At 39.3% G+C, this 21,183-nt stretch overlaps 1 protein-coding gene across 2 annotated transcripts in view; it reads left to right on the forward strand.

The window, feature by feature from the left end:
* LOC103813117 (probable acyl-CoA dehydrogenase 6) overlaps positions 1-21,183 on the forward strand; it is a 76,236-nt gene that overhangs the window by 49,364 nt on the left and 5,689 nt on the right. The window contains exons 4-9 of one of the 2 annotated variants that reach the window (XM_050971104.1): positions 53-159; positions 6,072-6,239; positions 11,447-11,694; positions 17,359-17,419; positions 17,591-17,752; positions 17,876-18,026. In XM_050971104.1, the coding sequence (XP_050827061.1) occupies positions 53-159; positions 6,072-6,239; positions 11,447-11,694; positions 17,359-17,419; positions 17,591-17,752; positions 17,876-18,026 (897 nt within the window). The remainder of the gene's footprint in view (positions 1-52; positions 160-6,071; positions 6,240-11,446; positions 11,695-17,358; positions 17,420-17,590; positions 17,753-17,875; positions 18,027-21,183) is intronic. The other variant, XM_018909758.3, reaches the window with a different exon arrangement.

The raw sequence follows: 21,183 nt of genomic DNA on the forward strand, positions 1-21,183 counted from the left end.
ATTTGCCTTCATAGGGTTTTAATATTCTATCTTTTTTGTTATATTGTTGCAGGTTTGGTTCTCATGAGTTGAAAAAACAGTTCCTCGTACCAACAATAGCTGGTGATTTTGTGGCTTGCTTGGGAATCAGTGAAGCTGGAGCTGGGTCAGATGTTGCAAGTAAGTTAACCTAGCAAACTGTCAGTTTTAAACAGCCTGATGTTTTAATGGAAAGAATCTGTTTTTCCTGATCCTTCTCTTTGCCCCCATCCTTTGTAAGAAACAAAGGAAGGAAAGTCTGTTGTGGTGAGAGCAAAAAGTAACATTCCAGGAATACAACCCTCCCTTCTCATGCATCCAAAAGCAATCAATTTTAACATATTTGGCAAATGAATCAGTGGGTAACCTTGTATAGGCTGAGCAAAATGGATTAATGCAGCTTTTATGTTGGCCCCAGTTTTCTTCTAGTGCTGTCCTGCTCTGTCTAGGCTCACTGCTGGCAGGAGCACTCCAGCACCTCATCAGCTGCACAGCCACCTTCAGTCATGCAACTCTAGATGTTCTGACAAGGAGCAGAACTCGTTCAGCTGGACTAGAACTGGGGCTGCCTTGACAAAACCTCTCCACTGAATGGGGGAAAACAACAGAGCCACCCTGTTCTGAAAAGGATGGCATCACTTTCTGAATGATTTCCTCTTGTTCATCCTTCACCTCAGCCCCTTCTGTCATTATGGTGAAGCAAAAATATCTCTCAATTGGTGATTGCTTTATTTAGAGCTAATGAAGAATTTGCAATGTCAAATCTACTATCTTTAAGATTTAGTTACTTTACATGCAACTGATTTTTTTGGTTTAGTGCAAGAATATGTTTAGAAACCAGGACAAATGAAACTATTATTCTGAAGTGCCTGAGGCAGTAGAAAATTTGAAAAATGAAATCAAAACAGATACAGTAGAAAAAGAAAATATGTCTCCTCTGATGGTGAATCATGGACTGCATGGAAAAGGGAATGATAAATGACCACTTTTATAGGTTTAGTTGTTGGTCAAGTTGACCACATTGTATTCTTACAAATTACTGAGACTTCTTCCTGCAGACAAACTTTCCAAGTATGACAGACATTTTTAATCCAAGGAATCCTATATCCATCTCCATGAGCAAACCCTTGTTGTTTTTTCAAGGCAAATAGATAAACATCCAGTGCTTGAGCAAGGCTGCAGCAGGTAGATTTCAAGAACCTTAATGTGGATAATGAAATAATGAGACTAAATCTTCCTGCATATTTTATTGCTGTTTTCCTTTCTGGGTTAATTGAATTTATTCATAAGAAGAACTCCATAATTTTAGCAGATGTGTTTATTAAATAGGACTTATTAATAATACTTACTAATTATAAATAATAAATATAAAATATTAAATTTCAATATAATTTAAACTGCATTATTGCTTGCTATAACTTAAATATTATTAGGATTGAAATAATAAATTGTATAATAGCACCTATTAATTTATTTATTAAAGTAATTATAAATTTGAATTTTGCTAATATAAGAAATACAACATCATTTATTTTAATAAATGCCTCTCTAGGTTAATTAGATGATCATCAGAAAATTCTAAATAGGAATTTAATTTTTTTGATGCAGTGTTCCAGATAATAAGTAACATAAATAATATTTCAACAGCATCTTGTTTATCATCTAGTTAAAGTGGTATGACACACTTAGATGAATGCAGTTAAAAACCAATTTGGAATCAAAGAGGATTATCTTCTGAACCTATGCTGCAGCTTGGAGACACACTGCAGGATGAAATGAAAATACTTTTTCCCCTGTCCTGGAAGGTTTGATCCCTGATATAAATGCCAATCCAGCTTACAGTGCTTCTGAAGGGCAATTAAATGGACAACTTAGGTATGAGCAACAATAGCTTGTGTTCTGAGTTGCACCATTCTGCACCATCTCCAGATGGCCCAGCTGTAAAGCAGACTGAGGTGTGTGAAACTGCACTTGGTGCTTCCTTTTGTTGCTCATGCCATTGGGATGTTTGTGCCCCTAAGAGAACTGAAGGGACATAGCAGCTGTTCTCCTGTGAAGGTTGGGGATGTGCTTCTGCCATGTGAGCCACTGTATTTTAACCTGAAGAATGATGCAGAGTAAGGTATCTCTCACATTTTTCCCTGCAGTTCCAAAATTACTGAAGGTGATATGAACACAGAAAACAAAAATAATGTTTACCTGAGAATTGAACTGTGCCTCAAACTAATTTATTCAGAATTCAACAGAACAAAAAGGACTGTGTATATTAGTCTAATACAAAATTTGTGTCAATTTGAAGGAACACCTGTCGCTTTCAAGTGTAGTTATTCTATATTGTCCATAGTAGTGACCATGTGCACCAAAACTAGCACAGAGTTGGCTTGAGAAGAGAAACAGAACAGTACAGATGGTACAAAGAGTGTCTTTAATTTCAGGATTCTGGTACTAAAAAGCATAAATATTGTGTCAAGTTGAATTATATTGTCTCATTCTATCTCACTCCAATTCCACAATTTATAGAATGTGGTCTGTGGGCATATATAAGACCACATCATGGAAAACATTTTTCTCACACACATCCTCTATCTTCAGCTTATGTTCAGGTATCTGCAACTAGCAACACTGTTCATGTCTACCTCTTCCACATAAAAATCTTGCTCCATTTTGTCTCAGTGGAATCCAGCCTTTCTGCTTTTCTGCATTGAGGTTGTTCACATTTCCAGCCTTTCTCCTTTTTTGCATTGAGGTTGTTCACATTTCCAACCCTGGAAGAAGTATTACTCTCCAATACATGATGTTACACAACAACTTGCAGACTTGTGAATCCTGTGATTAACTGTAGATCATCCTCTTTACCAGTTTGCTATTGAAACATTGCAGGGTTTAGCAATCACTTTTACAACATTGTGTCCAAGTACTTGAATTTACTATGCTGAATTTGAAAACTCAAGATTTTTCCTTTCTTGCTGGGCCATACTTCAGTTATCTGTGTTGGTGATGTCTCCCAAGTTTGTGTCACAAACAATTTAATTAGTTTATTCCTGTCCTTTTAAAGATCACTAATGCAAATATTCAGTAGGTTTTGTGCAGAGGCTGATATCCAGGGAGGGGCTTAACTAGAACACTCCCTGCGCATCAGAACTTCTTCTTTTAATGAAACCTGATGCAATTTCTGCTTTGCCAAGTTCCTTATGCACATTTCCACTTTTATCCTAATTCTTATATTTTCAAAGTTTAACTCATACTTACCTAGTAGAGTTAATTTCACTTGCTTGGGTCCAATAGGATTTTTCTCTAGAAAATCCTATTTCATAATAAATCAAGTTTGGTTTAAATAACATTCTGTGGGTAAATTGAATTCTCTTTTATTTCGAAATGTATGTTGAGGCTGTGCAGAGTGCCAAACTAGCAAGCTCTGTTTTCACTAATTTCAGTCTTTCTTGTAGGTGTTTTGCTTTGTCAACCATATTTGAATCTGTCTGTAATCTCCTGTGAAATATTTCTTTTTTTGAAGTATCTTCTATATGCCTAATTTTTTCCCATCCTCTTTTCATTTCTGTGGTTGAAACAGTTTTGTTTGCCCCCACAATCTTCTTTGATTCTGCAAGATTTAACTTAGTTCAACCTGCTGCAGTACTTGTATTCTAACCTCCAAATTGTACCTTACTTTCATGATTAATTTTGTTCATTTCCTGCAAGTCATTTCCTGGTTTTTGAAATGATTATTCATTCAGTTAGACATGAAAGTATTTCTTTAAAGTTTTGGGTTGTTTTTTTTCCTGTGCTGATGATGTAAATTTCAGATATGTGTTCTTCATATTTTACTTAAGGATGCATGTTGCCTATCTTTGACTGTAACACTGACCTTAAAAGTTGAAGCCAGCCTTACCTTCAGTCACATCTATTTGAGTGCATGGCTGGACTCAAGTGAAGTAGAGAAGAAAACTGAGGCTTGAGTATGTGTGATTTGAACAGTGATGTGACCAGTCCTGGCTGCTAATATGGCATCAGCTGTATCATTGACTTCTGGTGATGTCTTGTGCTTTTTCCTAGAAGGGCTCCTCAGAGAATGCTGTGTAGGAGGTTGTGAGAGTCAGTGGTGTGTGCCTGCAAAAATGACTTATGATGCACCCACTGACGTAGCCTTTTCTCAGAGATATGCTCTGTCAGGGAAAATAATTAGTCAAATATTCCAAATTATCTTCACAGCCATATTCCTGAGTGACTATAGTATTCCACTTGGCTATAGTAAGTTGTTAAGTAGGTTTTCAAAGCCTGTTATATTTAAAACATATTATAAAAAATATGTCTTGATTTGATAATCTTTCTTGATAATCTCTAATTAAAGAGAATCAATTCTTCACAAGATAATTTAAAATAGTTGTTTCTCAAGTGTTTGAAGCAAACTGAAAATTGAATCTGGAGTACTTGAACATTCTCATTAGTAAGGCATTTGTTCTTTAATCTGTATTTGGGTGGTTAGGCCCCTGTGGCGCCATGCCTGCAAGAACTATTTACATTTGTAGTAACATCACAGTGCTCATTGTGCAGACCTTCTATGGCACGTCTATCTAATCTCTTCAGTAGCTGTTCCCCAACAAAGGGATGTATGATGTAAATCACTGTGTATGCTCCCATCCTTGTCACACCATTTCAGTACAGTCATATTTCTTATTCCAGCTCTTGTGTGTCCTTCCATTATTATTTAATCTCCATGTATATGAGTGTCCAATGTCTGTGTCCATGTACTATGAGTGCCAGTACTTTAGATTGGTTAAGCTTCTTGGCATTCATTATTATACAGATTTCATATCGAGTCCCTTGGACAGATTTGCCACAGTCTTTTTATTGGGTGAATTCCTCTGTGTCTGCTGGTTTCATCCACGTGATTACTATCTCTTTCCCTTGCTTACATTCCTTTAGCCATAAGTATATCCCATACTTCCTTATTTTATGTCTTATATAATTTTCTCCTATCATTTTTCTCCTGTGCCTTCATTAACAAGAAAAATTTTCAGCCATGCTGACCTCTGTCCCAGTTTATCTCCTAAATGAAGATCAGATACTTGGGTTTGCTTTTGGTTTATGTTTAGAGCCCCAGGGAAGAATGTGCATGTGCAGACTGAGGTGATTGTGTACGAAAGTGTAACCAGATGACTTAAACATGCCTGCCCATTCCACTTGGTGTCCGACTCCTACTCTCCAAGTCTATGATCCCCCTTCAGTGGATGGTCTCTTATGGATTTCACAGTCTTGTTAGATTCACAGATGCTATTAAGAGTGTGGCTGGGTTCTCTTATACCATCACCTACTTACAGCTGGATATCTCTTGGAGAGTCTTCATCAACTGAGGCTCTTGTCAAAGAAGTTCAGTTGCAGGGAAAATAAGGGAGCCCTTTGGAAACTCTGCTGGAGGATAAATAATAACTAATGATTCTCTCTGGCTGTCTGTATCAGGTAGGGCTGCTTGCAGCGTGATGTGAACTGTTGCAGATGAATATAAGATTGGTTTTTGCCAGGGTGTATAAATAGCAGGTGTTTAGAACTCCTTCATGTCCACACACTCAATGCATTCAGACTTGGCCTTCAGAAGTTTACCAGCTTTGAAGGTATTGCAGCACTGTGACCAAGAGCATACAGGAAATGCATGTTGATTTATGTTTATGCATTAACAGATACAGAGGCTTGTGTTTGTTTAAGTCATGACTCTGGAATTAATGGCCTCCTCAGGAGTAAGGCACACAGTAAGAGAAACTCTAACAGATCATCTCACAGTGAAATGCTTCTCTCCCAAGTTTTTGACCACCACATTTACTTAGGAAGTTTTCTGCTCTCATCCACTGGGATGAAGACTCCACCTAAAGGAAGGTGGGAGAAGTGGTCCTGTTTCCCGGGCTTGCCTTCCAAGAATTTTCCAGTCTTGTTTGCCGTGAGTGAGTGAGAACCAAATAGTTTTCTGTCTGAGAGCAAGGAAGTGACTCTGCCAGTCATACCTGGACCAGTATAACTCTCCTTCACAAGAATAACCCTTCCTTTCCTGTGTTTTGAAATAGATATCAAGACAACGGCTGTGAGAAAGGGCGATGAATATGTCATAAATGGTGGTAAGATGTGGATTACGTCCGGGAGCCAGGCAGACTGGATGTGCCTCCTGGCAAACACCAGCGAAGGACCTCCCCATCAAAATAAATCTCTCATATGTCTGCCAATGAATCTACCTGGTAATAACACAGAACTCTCTCTCTTCTCATTTGATTTTATTGGTGTTATTTATATGCCTGATACAAGAAGGAAACATGTTTAACCAAAAATATATTTAGAGAAGCTGTTCAGATACATTTTCATGGCAATGATTCATAACCATATGAAAATAAAAGGATAAATAGTTTAGAGATTTCAGACTTGGGAAATACCTCTCAAGCCTGGTGAGCTTCCTGAAGAAAATTGCAGGCATATTCAGAGTGTTTCATGGCTGTGCTGTGCAAAGGGATTCCCTTCAACAGGGCACTATTACCAGTTAAATTATAAAAATAGTCTAAGAATTAAATATGGGCTGGATTGAAAGATTCAAATATCCTGGAAGTAGGGACTTGGTTTTGAATAAGACTAGCAATTCAGGCGAAGATATGGAAGAAATACTTCCTGAGCTAAGGCTACCATCCACACAGGTACACCCACACAGTGTCTGTTCCTGAGTAATGTGCAGACCTCACAGAATACACGAGTGCTATATGCATAAAGAACATCATCCAGAGAGGATGCAGTTGATTGTGCCAGTGGGGATCTTTTGCAGTTTTGACAACTGTTTAAAAGTTTTTAAACCTTTTCAGTTTTAAATCATTTTAATATTTAAAAATATGCAACATATTATCTACTATATAATATATAGTATATTTAATACTTAATTTTAAAAGTTTATTTTATTCAATCAGTTTAATAAAATTTATTAAAATTAATAATTTACACTTTAATACAGTTTAATACAATTTAATAGTTATTAAATCTAGAATAATGTATATTAATGTATTTATATATAAGATATTTATTCTCAGGGATCATTCAATTCAGAGTATTTTACACACAAAGTATGTGCCATTATTGGCATTTCACATGTAGGAACACCACCATAACAGTGAAGGGAATGTCTCTATGTTCACCTAATGGATTATACTGAGAACAAAACCCAGGTCTCCAGTGTTGCAAAAGAGGATGATAAGAGCTTCTTAAGGGAATGTCTTTTGAGTGAATTTAAGCATGGAGTAAGTCAAGAAAGTGAGTTGCCTTGGGAATCAAGCATGTTCTGAGTGAGCTGTGAGCTTCCACTACATCTGCTCATGCAAGACAGGCTTTGAATGGGAGCTCATGGAAGACAGACCTGAGCTGCTTCACTAGTTGTGAACTTCATCCTTATTGAGAAGTGATGAGCAAATATGTAACTTACAGCCAGAATTGCTCTGAATTTCCAGGGAAATTCACTTATCAGCCATCTGCTGGTAGGTGAATGAAGTCCTTCTTGTGATTTTTCATGGTAGGGTCAGAATGCACATGCAGTACTTCTTCTCTGAGATCGATCTTCCTAAAACAACAAAGCAGCTGACCCACAGCTGGTGGCAGATAAAATACATAGAAATTGACTTAGAGGTTTCCAGCTACTTGGCTTGTTCCAAAAAGACATGAGTTGTCATAGCTCTAGGAGAGGGGAGATGTTAGATCTCACAGCCTACACACAGACCTGTGGCGAGAGGCTACACAGACCTTCTTTACCTGCATGAAATAGATTTAGAAAAATTGTCTGAGACACCTTATTCTGATCTGCAGAAGTGCAGAAGTCCTCCTAGGAACAAAATTTGTGCTCCTCAAAATGCATGTGTTCTAATTCTTCTGTGATGATACACATATTTATCTCCAAATGGGTCACAGTACCAAGATTGGCGACCTTTTGAAATGAAGTATTAAGGCTGTTGATTGTGCTCTGTGGGTGAGTCATATCAGAAGTGAGATTTTTCAGGAAACTCCATCTGGTTTGATGCATCCTAAGGATGTCTGTCTGCTAAAGATTGTGCTCTGTGGAGGGCAGCAGACCAAGGCTGTACGGGAAGTGTCTGGAGGACATCACGGAATGATGCACTCTCAAACATCTGTGGATGTATGTGTGTCAAAGCTCAAAAACAGCTGCAATGGAGAGCAAATATGCTATGTCTGACTCACCTCTGCAGGCACCAGCCTATATGGCTGGGTAAGGAAGGATCTGTGGTGTATTTTTGCTAAAAATCTAAGTTGTTTTGTATTTAGATAGGGTGGTGGGGGAAAAAAAAGAGAGAGAAAAAAATTCCAAGTCTGAAAATGAATTATTAATTTCAACAATTGATAGTTTGTTAGACAAAGTAGGATTTGCATCTTCTAATTTTAGATATATATACTCTCTAATCTGGGCTGAAGCAAGTAATGGTCTAGATTTGACAGACACTGCTGAATCTATTTCTCATAAAGGAAGTTTGGACAACCACACCATGGATCCACATTAGATATCCAAATTTGGTGAATACTCCTCATACAATAACAATGCCTTTAAAAAGCAGCTGAATTTTTCATATAATGAAAGTGACTCTAGCAAGCTGCAAAATGTCTGTGTATAAGGTATATAGACAAATGGCTTGCAACCCTGATATGGTAACTATTTTGTCCTCTAGTTTGTCCTCTGAATCCTCAGATAGCTCGAGAGGAGATTGTAAGGAGGAGTTAATAAGGAGAAGAGCAACCATAAAAAGAGAAAGAGTGTGTTTCTTGGATTGCAATTTAAAATGTGTCTGTTTCCATTTGTAATGGCACTAAATGGTGTCAGGAGAGAGCAACTGCCTTTTTCTCAAGATAGAATACAGGAAATAAAAGAGATTGTGAGAAGGCTGGAGGAATGGGAGAAAATAAAAAATCAAAGATGCTTGGAAGGAACTACCGAGGCAGAGAAATAGAAATCCCTCTCAATGATACTGGTGCAAGCAGCTCAAATGGCTCTGTTACAGTGATTCTAGTAAGTCAGGTGCTTGCCCTTGTTAAATTCAGATTTGTGAGTTATTGCGTGTAATTTATTTAATACAGATGAACACCAGGAGATTGCTGGGCCAATAATTTCTACTGCTGCTGGTAATTTCTCATTTGTAGTACCCCTTAGGAAGAGAAGAAAGGTGATTACATGAAGGGAGATTTTGATGCCCCCATAGTGGCCAAAGAGAGGATTATGTACGATTGTCCTCCATGGTGTAAAGCATGTGCTTGCCTCAGAAGGGGCATCCCATGAGACCGATGCAGCTTGGTCTCCTTGTGCGTCAGAACCATGGATTAAGAGCAAGTGAAACTGGTAGGGCATGACAAAGGGGGCTGCTGCTGGACCCAGGCAAACTGAACCACAACCCAATCTGGAAGAATTACAGGTAGGAATCATCAGCACATTTAGCTCACTAACCAAGCCTGTAAGAGCTTTCTTCAGTAGTATTTGCTGTGTGTGGATCTGGGAAGTAAACAATGGGATTAATTTAGCAATGTAATAATGAACTGGCAGCAGTTTTGCTTTCTTGAAGAGAGTCTTTCTAAACCACCCACTAACAAGAGCAGTAAGTGCATTTTCATATGGGTGAGGAGCAGTGATTGCATAAAGCCAGTTGGCTTTAGACCATACATGATCTCTGCAACTCTCAAAGAAACCAAATAGCAGTATTCCAATGGGAAACAATGTTCCTGATTTCATCTGGGCTTCTAAATTGCTCAGTGTGTGGTTCTTTAGCTATGTGTTTAATATGGAAAGAAACCACAAATGATTTTTTGGCTGACTGAGTACAAATTACTGCATAATTTTCAATTCAAAAGTCAAGAATTTTTATACAGCTGTTCTGATTTTACTCCTGCATTGATCATATATCAAAGCAAGTCTTCCTAATACATAATCTGTTTACAGCTTGGTTAGTGGAGAAAAAAATCTTGAGTGGAACTTGTGGAAGTCTGTGTGAACATTGTTCTCAGAAAAGTCTTGGCATTTGTAAATAATGTCAGTATTTCCATAACCTTATTTAGTGCAGCCAGAGAGAGTAAATTTGAAGGAAATGACTGCCAACTTCTTCTGCCTACAAAAGCAAAGTAATTTTCAAATGTCTGAAGGCCTCCTGTGAGTAAAGGCCTCCTGTATTAGTTCAGAAGGAGCTGTTTTCTGAAAGCTGTGAAGAATAGCAAGATATGAACAAGTACAGAGGGACCAGAACAATCCGTGTGGTGACCAACTAGGTTTCTACTGAGCCATGCCAAAGAGTAGTAGAGGATTGAAAAAGAATAAAGAGGAAAATAATAACAGAATACCTTCTCATCACAAAGCTGGTTGGAATAACATGAACATGAGTAGTAAAAAGCTTTGATTTTCTGGCAAAGATACATATGCTGAGTTGGAGGACTGTTTTGCTACACATACAGACTTGCCAGATGTTACTAACATGTTATGCACAAATCCCTATGCCTGGTTGTTGTCCTCCTTTTGCTTTTGAAACATTCTTGACTTTCACCCTGAATATTTGAATTAGCTCCAGATCAACAGGGAGATAAAAGCTGAAGACAGGAGAAATGCCATGGGAAAACAGTGGGTGCCTGTTAAACTCTCATGGCACAGGGGTAAGCCATGCTTGCACCTGAACAACAGCAGGGAAGAACTTGTAGCTATGAAAAAGCAATGGGAAGGAGTCCTGCCCAGGGTGATGAGGTAGCTGAACCCTCATGTGGCCAGACCTGAATGAACCACGTTCATCTTCAACAGACCATGCACGTGGGATCAGAGTCAGTGCTGTGTAGAGAGGTTTGTGGGGAACCAAACCCTCACAAACAGACACACGTGAAAACTGAGAGTGATCACTGAACCAGAATAAATCAGCGTAGGCTAGGAAGGGAGGATAAATGAAGAAGAGAGGAAAGGAAGAGGATTTCCAGGAGGAGAAATACTCTTAGCTGCAGCTTAAAATGAAGCTCTGTTTTTCTGTCCTTACTGAATATTTGTGTACTGTTTCATAGCAGTGCAGGCACTCGGCAAATATTGCCAAATTGAATGTCAGCATTTTATTGTAATGCTAGATAAAAATCAAACATAAACAAATAAATATTGCATTGTTTGATGACCTGTGTGGAGTGAGATTATTATGACTAGTAAATATTTATTATTTGGGGATATAGTGAAAAGTGGGACTTTTGCATTTAAAGTTTAATAAAGTGGAAAAACATTTTAAAATAAGATTTGTGCCATTTTACTCCAGAATACTGTTATGTTTTTCCTGAAGGTAGGCTGCACTGTTGTCTTGGGACATACATTCACATATGCAGACTTTTCCTTCTGAAAACATTGTATTTGTTCATAGTGCTTCTATTTTTTGTGGTCTTTCTCATACACCTTTCTCTTCAGGCATTCATGTTGCTAAAAAGATAGACAAACTGGGTATGAGGTCATCGGACACAGCTCAGATCTTTTTTGAAGATGTAAGGGTCCCCTGCAAGAACCTCATCGGTGAGGAAGGAAACGGTTTTACATACCAGATGTTGCAATTCCAAGAAGAGCGGCTGTGGGGAGTAGCCAGCGGTAAGTCATCCTTCGTGCTTCTGCAGGGACACAGGGGTCACTCTTTGCATGACTCACAGCACTTTTCTTTTCTGGTAAGTTGCAATGATCTTTTAGGATCTGTTTTTGAAATCCATCATAGCCTGGATACAGACGACATTCCCTTACTGTAGAAAATTTCTTTTTTCTGTACAAAAACCTGAAGCAGAATTTATTTTGTGAGCCATTGCAGAGGCTCTTTTTTGCCTTGTTTCTTTTTCTTGTTGCTACTCTGCTAAGAAAATATGGCATCATGTTATGTCTATTATAAATATAGTGCAAAGGCTATCACAATATCAGCATGAAATAGAAGGATGGTAACTTTTCCTGTAGTACAGTGCGTAATGATGCTGATCATGAATTTTAGAAAATTAACTTATTTAGAAAATTAGCTTTGTTTTGAAAATCTGTTTTACCTCTGTACACTTTGGATATAAGTGGTACATTCCTTTCCCTGAAGTTATCTTGTCACAGAGTTTATGTTACTTAGAATTCAAGCTGTACTCAAATCTGTGTATTTGGGTTATATGGATCCTGGATATCCCAGGAAACCAGATCCAAGTCTGGATTGTCTGCTTTCAGCCGGGAAAACCTTCTCCCCACCCCTCAGTGTTGGTTCTTCAAGTTAAATAGAATGTGGTTCACTGTAAGAAGATTGGTCCTCTTTAGATTCCAGGGTTGTCTAAATAATGTCACTGTATTTCATGCTCCTGTGCATTCCCTGTCTGTCACTGTCTGTGTGTGGCTGGGGAATTGAGCACTAAGAAGTGGTGTTTTGATTCAGTGAACAAATAACAAAAGCACTCACTGTTTTGGGCTCATCACAGACCAAACATGTTGGAGTTCAAATGCCTTTAAAAATTGTTTATTGAGACAAAGTTCTTAGTTCAGCCTGAGAAAAATAGTACATGTGAGAGTAGTTTTAGCAAAGGACAGGAGCTTACACTTGATGAGGATGTCACTGCAGACTCGGGCAAGCAGGAGTTGCGATCCTACCACTGCTTCTGCTTTAATTGAGGTGTATACAGACTGCAAGGATGTGCATTGTGCATTTCTGTGCACAAGTCTAAACTAAACAAACCATGAGAAGCTGTGGGCTGCAGTGAGACTCCCCAGGCAGCAGAGTAGCCGGCAGCATTAGTCATGCCCCAGGCAAAAGTTAGGGCGGGCGTGCTGACAGCATCAATACACAAAGCCTGGCAGGTTAGATCACTCCTGCTAAAACCACGGGCAGCTTGGTACTGTCCAGTCTTGCACAACTGCCTGGCTGTCACTGTGCTCTGCCAGGAACTGGAACACCAGGTTTCAATTTCTTTTTTTTGTCCAAAACAACGCAGCAGGAGCAGGTGAACCCTTGCCCTGGATGAGCAGCCTGGGAAGGGCCTCGCTCCTCGCCTGCTATGGCCAGGCAGGGGCCAGCAGGGAGGAAGAGTCTGGGAGCTCACCAAGGAGAGGGAGCTGCCTTCTGCAGTGGCTACTGTGTAAACCTTGCTGGACCCCTTGGGTTTGCTTTTTTTGAGCTATCTGATATAAAATGTATAAGAGCATTGGCAGCAGGGACAAGACCCATGGTTTGAGCCAAGCTGCAGACTTCAGAGATCAACAATTGTGGTAAACAAGAAAAAGAGTAACCAAAGCTCAGAAAGGAGACCAGTGCTCGATGGGTGCAGTTTGTTGTATCACAGCATCTAGAGTTATCATCTTCCAGTCCTGAAAATAGTTTCACATATGTTCAACCATGACTGCTCAGGTGAAGGCTCAGGTGTGTCAAACTATGTAAGTGCCTTCAGTAGTTTTGTGCTTAGGTCTGTGTGTTTAATCCTGGTCTTAACTTCTGCCCCTCAGTAGGACATTTCTGTTCCTTCCCAGTTCATGACTGTGACATTGAAAAGCATCAGTCTGCTTTTAAATTCTTTAGGGACCAGTCCTAGGATCCTCACTTTCACTGCTTCTTTTAACTTGGAAAAGGCAGTTGACTTGTCTGGTTTTCCTTTCTGGGTGTTATTTTGTTGTGTTTGGGGTTCTTTGTTCTGTTTCTCTTTGGTTTGTGGGGGGGTTTATGTAGTTTTAGTTTCAAGTATCACATGCTCTGGACTTCTTTTTGTTTCCTAATTATCTTCTTTGTGGCCAGTATCTTTCTTCATTTGCCTTTTTTCTTTTAAAATCTATTTTCAGTTGAATAGGTTTAAAATACAAATGGAAAACTAGCTTCCTGGAATTGCAAAATTTGCTCCCAGGTGTGGTCTCTTCTTCTGAGTGATATATCATCAAAGGCATTGTTCAAAGTCACTGTGTTTCTTGCTCCATTGAAAGAAAAAGGGTGCCACGTGTCTCCCGTGTTGTGACCCTTGGCAAACACTGTCCACTTGAGGGTCTGTTGCACTGATCCCAGGAAAAGAATGTTGCTATGGCAAAAAAAACAAACAGTTGTCTTGTGAATTGCTTAATTTAGAGACAAAGAGGGAGTTCAGTGTGCATGTGAGAGCAGAATGGTACTTTTCTAATGAATTCTTTTTGCTCCTGCAACTTCAGTTTTATGAACACCATTGAGTCATGGCCAGTAAGGAGGATGACAGATCCTTTTGCATGGGCAACACACTTAAAAATCAGATTGCTCAGCTTAGAGCTCACTGTACATTTCATTAGAGAATGATCAGTCACAACCTATGAAAAACATATTCATTTCCTTTTCTCTTGAGAGGAAACACAGCAACGAGACAAAGTGTCTTTACGGTAAGCAGAAATTTTAAGTGGAATAATATAAGTTGTCTGGAAATACGAGGAAAAGGTTATTCTGCATTGGCAACTTCAAGTGCTTTCACAATTCTCAGCTGTGTGGCAGGCCACGCATTCCTTAGGGTGCTCTAGAGTGACATTTCCTGCATGTGCTGTCAGTTGAAACCCATGGGGTTTGTCTGAGGATGTGGGGAACATTGTATAAGCAAAGGAAACAAATACACAGAAAAAGAGGGGCAATTCCCTATTATGAATGGCATTTCCCAGACATACAAATTTCTCTGAATTTGTATGTCTGGGAAAGTGTTGTGGGCTGTTATCTTGTTGAACATGGCTGTTGGCTGTCATGGTATCCATGATGTGCTACATTTTGGTGCTGTTTGCTACCCAGCCAGGCTTTGCCATGTTAGATCTGTGCTCAGAGCTCTGAGTACCTGTCGTCAGCATCACAGAATGGTTTGGGAAGGGAGTTCATCATGTCCAAACCCTCCACCCTGGGCAGGGACACCTTTCACTAAAACAGCTTGCTCAAAGCCCATCCATCCTGGCCTTGAACATGTCCAGGGAATGGATGTGTCTTGGGGCACCTACAGCTTCTCTGGGCAACAACGTCCCAGTGTCTCACCACTCTCATAAGACATTTCTTAGAGTCGTAAAATGATAGAATGGTTAGGGTTGGAAGGGACCCTAAAGATCATGTAGTTCCAGTTCCAAGACATTCTTCTTTTTGTTCAATCTAAATCTACATTCTTCCCTTTAAAAACAGTCCCCCTTGTCCTGATACCACAGGGTCTGGTAAAAACTCTGTCCCCATCTTTCTTATAAGCTTCCTTTATATATTAAATTCTGCAATAAGGCCTCCCCAGAGCCTGCACTGCTCCAGGCTGAGCAACCCCAACACTCATAGCCTGTCCTCATGGGAGAGGTGCTCCAGCCCTTTCATCTTCTTCAGGACCCTCCTCTGGACCTGCTGCAACAGATCAATGGCTGTTTTGTATTGTGGGCTCCAGAGCTGGATGCAGTACTCCAGATGGGGTCTCAGGAGAACAGAGTAGAGGGAGAGAATCATGACCCTTGACCTGATGGCCTCTTTTGAAGCAGGCCAGGACAGTCCTTAGATTTCGCAAATGACAGTTCCTGAAATAAGAAGAAGGGCAATAATGGTAGCAAATGAAATGGGAGAATGGATCAGCAGGGGCAGGAAGGAGGCAGTGAATTGGAGGGGTGGACACTATAAGAGCAGTTTTCCCAGAACACCAGTCTGAGCCATGATGTGTGGTGACAGCCTGAGCAGAGTTTGACCAAAGTAACTTCATGATCTTTAGACCTTTTGCAAGCAGGACCTGAACAATTTCTGTCCTGTTTCTTCCCACCTTATCTTGTTCCTGCCTCCTCTTTGCTGTTTCCCATCCCTCTTTCCCTGGTTCTGGGTGCTGGGAACCACCCAAGCCATGCTAGAGCACCTTGCACTGACAGACCAACACAAGATGAATCCCTTGTCCTTATCCCTTCCACCTCCCTTCTGCTCTCCTAGCACTGGCATGTACTGTTTAGTTTCCCACCCAGCAGCTCAGACTATGCTATATTCTTCCCAGATTTCGGTCGGAGGGAAAGGGACAAGTGGTGCCTGGATACTCCTTGCTCTTTCCCTACATTTCTCAAACTGGAGACCATAGACATACAAGTAAAAAAGCTGTAGGTGTTATACATGCTACAGTGTTATATGATATTGTCCTTCGGAAGGACGGTATTTCTATTCAAGAGATATTCCTGAAAACAGAAATTTATTTTCCTGTCCAGAAAGCCAGCGTTTGGGTGACAACATAGTGTGTTAACACAGAAGAAATGAGGACATTACTGTATATGCTTTTCTGAAAAAATAAGCATTGCGGTTAGTTGTATGAGAAAGAAAGGGAACATATTTAGGTAATGAGAAAAGCTGATCACCCTATGGAATGTGGAGACATCATGGGAAAAATGGTGCTCTGTGGAAGTGATGGTGAATGATCATGGCAGGAAGAATGGGTGGGATGCAGAGTCTACGAAGGACAGCAGCACAGAGATGAAATTTAAATACTGTGATCTTGAAAACAAAGCAGAAAGGTACATGGAGCCACATGAGGCTCCTGCAAGGGACTATCATGTGAGTAACTGGCAGGTAGGAAAAGGGATTTCATACTAGTCCAAGGCTTAGGTTTATTTTGCATTTCACATTCAGAGATTTGTGGTTGAGATTTTAAATGCAAATGGATGTGGATATGAATATTTTGAAGAGAGAAAATGTGACCATTCTCATACAGATAGATTTGTGAAATCATGCCCTGCTGCTTGTCACAGTAACATGAATCCATATTTGCCAAACAAAATTCTCCACACATTTTGTATCTGCTGTTATCCCAGCTACACTGCAAGGGACCAATAGCTTAGTCATTCACTTCAAGGCTGGTTTGCCTTGGAAGAGAAACTTTTCCCTTTTTTCTTGTTTAAAATGAGATATGTCTCAGTTTGCACAAAAAGCAGCAGCAAACTAGCTCTTCTTTAAAGCATCATCTGCTGCCTCTCTCACCTGTTTTACAGCAGCCCTATTTTCATGCTGTTTCCATTATTAGAATTATTTAATGGTTTTATTTCAGTGGGTATGAATTTTTTTCTTCTCTATGCTGGGATCACAGAACACAGATATAATAAGCAGTCTATTTGTGTTCCTTGATCTCAGAATAGGTTTCTGCCTTCTCCCTGAAGGCTTCCTTTAATTTACATTTGTATAGCTTTCCTCACCAAGCACACTACACTGTCTGCCTTCAGATGTTTTTCCAGAATTTTAACAAACATTCAGGACACCGGTAGCATGGAGAGTAGGAGTTGCCACAAGCTTTTGCTAGGGCCCTAAATGAGACCCTAAGCATAAAGTTTACCGCATCATGTTGGTACTGCTTTTTATGACTCTCCCTCTTTCCTACCTACTTCTCTTCCCTCTCTTCCAGGTTTTGGCAGTTTGGCAGTTCCAGGGCTCAAGTGAGATAGATGTCTTCAAGGTACAAGGAGGTACCAGACTCTCCTCAGAATTGAAGCTTCGCCCCAAACTGAGCGTACAGAACAATTTCCTTTAAAAAACCTAACGTGTTGCTTGAACAACGTGAAAAAACCCTTATTTTTTCAACAAGAAGCTAAATAGATCTGGCTAAAATGATGTGTGCTGTGCTTTGTTTCCTCCAGCCCTGATACCAATGGAAACTGTTATACAAGAAACTATTGCCTACACACGGCAGCGGAAGGTGTTTGGCCAGCCTGTCCTGCACAACCAAACCGTGCACTTCCGCCTGGCCGAGCTGGCAACCGAAATGGAGCTCCTGCGCTCGCTGCTGCACCGCGCCGTGGGTGAGCTCCCACATCTGCTTACCAGATGTGCTTCTCTTAGTGCAAAGAACCTTGTCAGGCTAAAGGAACATGGGGAGGTGACTTCCAGAGTGACTGCTTTTTTCTCTCTTATTTTTTTATTAGCTCTCTATGTAGAAGGCAATGATGTGACAAAATTTGCTTCCATGGCTAAGCTAAAGGCTGGTCGTCTGACCCGTGAAGTGACTGATAGCTGTCTCCAGTTTTGGGGAGGAATGGGATTCACCAGTGAAGTTCTCGTGAGTAGGCTTTACAGGTAAGGGAGTGATGAAAATACAAAGTGGCTTTAACTGAAATTTAGCCTCTTAAAAAAAAAAAAAGAGCTGCTGCTCTTTTTATGTAGGTGATTGTCCTGTTAAACAATCACCTACTTAAAAAGAGCAGCAGCTTCTCACCAGTGTGAATGGTCTTGTTCCGTTTTATTGCATGTCACTGAAGTGGGTTGTGGATGCAAGGACACCCAGTGCAATTAGCTATGGGTAGACATGTGTTGGAACTTCTTCTCTTGCCAAATCTTGGCTTTGCATTACAGTTGTGAAGTTTGAACTGCCCACAGGTTAGCTTAAATGTCAAATGAAAGAGGAAAACTCAGTATTTTGGCTGATGGTCCTCTGGTATCTGCCCAGAGTAAAAAAAAGGTGGGAAAATTGAGAGCTACCAATCAGTGACTTTTTCTCTTTGCTTTTTGTTTGCTTGCAATCTTGATTACAAGAACAGAAATAAAACCAAAAGCTTTCTTCTAAAATGAATGAAAATCAGCTTTCTCTTTTTCCCCAGACATGCGTGAAACTGGAGTTCCCCACTTGGCTTCTGCAGTAGCCTGTTCTGATAGCAGTCTCCACCCTTTTAGTCACACTAGATCCCATGTGAGACATACAAGAGACGTAATTGCTTCCAGAAAGCTGTTAGATTGTTAAAATGGTCCAGAGGCCTTTTTGCAAATTATTGAAGTCCCTTCAAATTTTAGTCTCTGTCTACTTAGAGCAAAATTCTCCTTAAGGAAACAGTTTTCTTGGTGTCTGGCCTCAGTGTCTTATATTCTGTAGAAGGACCAAAATTGACCTTGGATTCTCTTGCAGTAACAGTTTTCTGTTCAGCCCTTATATAGACAATACCTAAACCAAAGTTAGCCAAATCAGTAGCTCAGTTAGTTGAAAGTTTTGGTAAATGTGTCTTTGTACAGTGAGAGCAGAACACTTGAGAAAATCTACAAAAAGCTTGTTTCTTAGGTAGGTTGAGTTTCTCTATTTTTAATAGCATTTTATGAACAAGAATGCCATTGCAGTAAATCAAGAGATCCTCAATATTTTTGACAAGTAGACTCCTGAAATTTTCTTACAGAGGTACAGACTGCTTTATGATGGTGGTTTTAAGCCAGCTGTCAATATGATGGTTTAACTTAGTAATTTTTTTTCACAGCCTTATTTTAACAAGTAATGGTCACTGGTGATAGAGAAGTTAAGAGCTACTGCAGTAAGCAATCTGAATAAAATGAATCCCTGCCTTTGCAGCACTTACTGTAAATTATGTAGTCTGGACAGATTAATGTGGACCTGCTTTTACATAGTTTTGTTCAAGATTTCCTAGACCAGTATAGTAGTGCTAACTGTGAGCAGGGCTTTTCTGTGTAGATTCCAGGGTGATTTCCAAGTATAACATCAGTCACATTTTTCTCAGAAGAAATCCAGAGTGTTTCCTGTTGGTGTATGCAGTCAGCTGGCCAAAGAAATGTATCTTTCTACCTCTAAAACAAATACTGTTATAAATGAGGCTAAAGACATCGTGATATTTATACTCTGAAATTTTCTATGAATCAGTAAAATTCCACAATTGAGTAACCAAAGGTCCAGGAAGGGACAAGGAGAGTTTTACCTAAACAAACAATTACACGTTCAAGATAGAATCTTGTTAATCTGTAACAATAAGCAAAGCAGCAGCTTCTCTAAAGCCCTTCTTATTAGTACAGCAGTCTGAGTAACCATTCACGTCACTGTGATGTTTGTCCAGTAGCAGCAGTATCATTGCACAGCAGGACATCTAGTCCTAATGTTCAAATGTTTTTGTAGCATAATCTTTATGAAGTTCCCAAAGAGATGTAGGTTAATCTTCAACACATCAGGCTGTTACTCACTCCTCAAAGAACATACAGCACAATGCGTAGTTAGTGAATGAAGTCTCTGAATTTTAGTTATTAGGGTCAGTTAGAGATCACAAACAGAAACAGCACAAAACTGTTTGCCAGCTTATTTTATTCATATCTGTCATTTAATCAGTAACATTTTAAACTTTGTAGAACAACTGGCATATCTTAATTCCTGTTCTCTAGAAAGCAGAGAGCTGCATGAAGAGAGCTGCTTCACCATGTAGGTGTCTATACTGGGTTGATTATATATATGAAAATGTCTCACTTGTACAAATTCTAGTAAGAACAATAGGTTAAAAAAAAAAAAGCCTGGAGCCCAAATATCAAAAAGTTTCATAGAAAAAACAAGCCAATCTAAACCCCTTAAAGAATAGGCTTTCCAAACTGTACCCTAATAGCAGGATTCTGGAGTAGGAAAGCACTACCCTGGAGTCCTGCTTGTTTATTTTTCTCTCCATCTGAAAGGCCTTAAGGACATCGTGACTTGGCAAAAAACTATTATTGAACAAGCCATCATTTATATGAAAAACCCAGGTTATGAGAGACTGAGGAAAGAAACCTTTTAGAATCAAGTTTATTGCAATTTTTCAGACTTCCTGACTTTTAAAAATTTTCAGGTAGTGATCCATATATTTTAATAGTAATTATGTGCACTTCAATTGTTATAGGAAGAACTTATGAGGTCTTCTTAAAACAGTTTGGCTTGATTGGTTATTTTTAATTAAGATTGTTATTAACTACTAAACATCATTTTTCAAAAGTTTTTTTCCTGTGGACTGTGATGGGGAAAATGCTATAATTTCTTTACTTGCTACATTGTAAAAGACTCAAGAAAGCAGTAGTGAAAAATATTGACTACTCATGTGAAATAGAAGTGTACGTAGCATTGCAAATGCATAGCTGCAGAAGAAACACATTTTCATTTTACTCCTCAACTGTCATGTAGTTCTTGCAATATGAAGGTCTATTTGTAATTGAGGATAGTTAAAAAACAAACTTCTGTATAATTTTGAGTGGATTTTTTTTTAAGTAATGTATTTCCATCTAGATTTTTTTTTCCTTTCCATGTTTCAAAAGTTAGTTCAAATACTTCACTCAGTTTAATTTTTTATTTCATTGCTTATAGTCTTTCATTCTTTATAAAACATGTCTAAACTTGAGTGAGTCCAGAAAACTGGGGGCTTTAATCAGTTTTTTTCATTATAGTAATTTATAGTTATACCAAACAAAATGAAACCTTTCCATTTCTGCTGACAAAAACAATTTGCTT

The sequence above is a fragment of the Serinus canaria genome, chromosome 2 (genome assembly GCF_022539315.1).
Source record: "Serinus canaria isolate serCan28SL12 chromosome 2, serCan2020, whole genome shotgun sequence".
Classification (NCBI taxonomy): Eukaryota; Metazoa; Chordata; class Aves; order Passeriformes; family Fringillidae; genus Serinus; species Serinus canaria.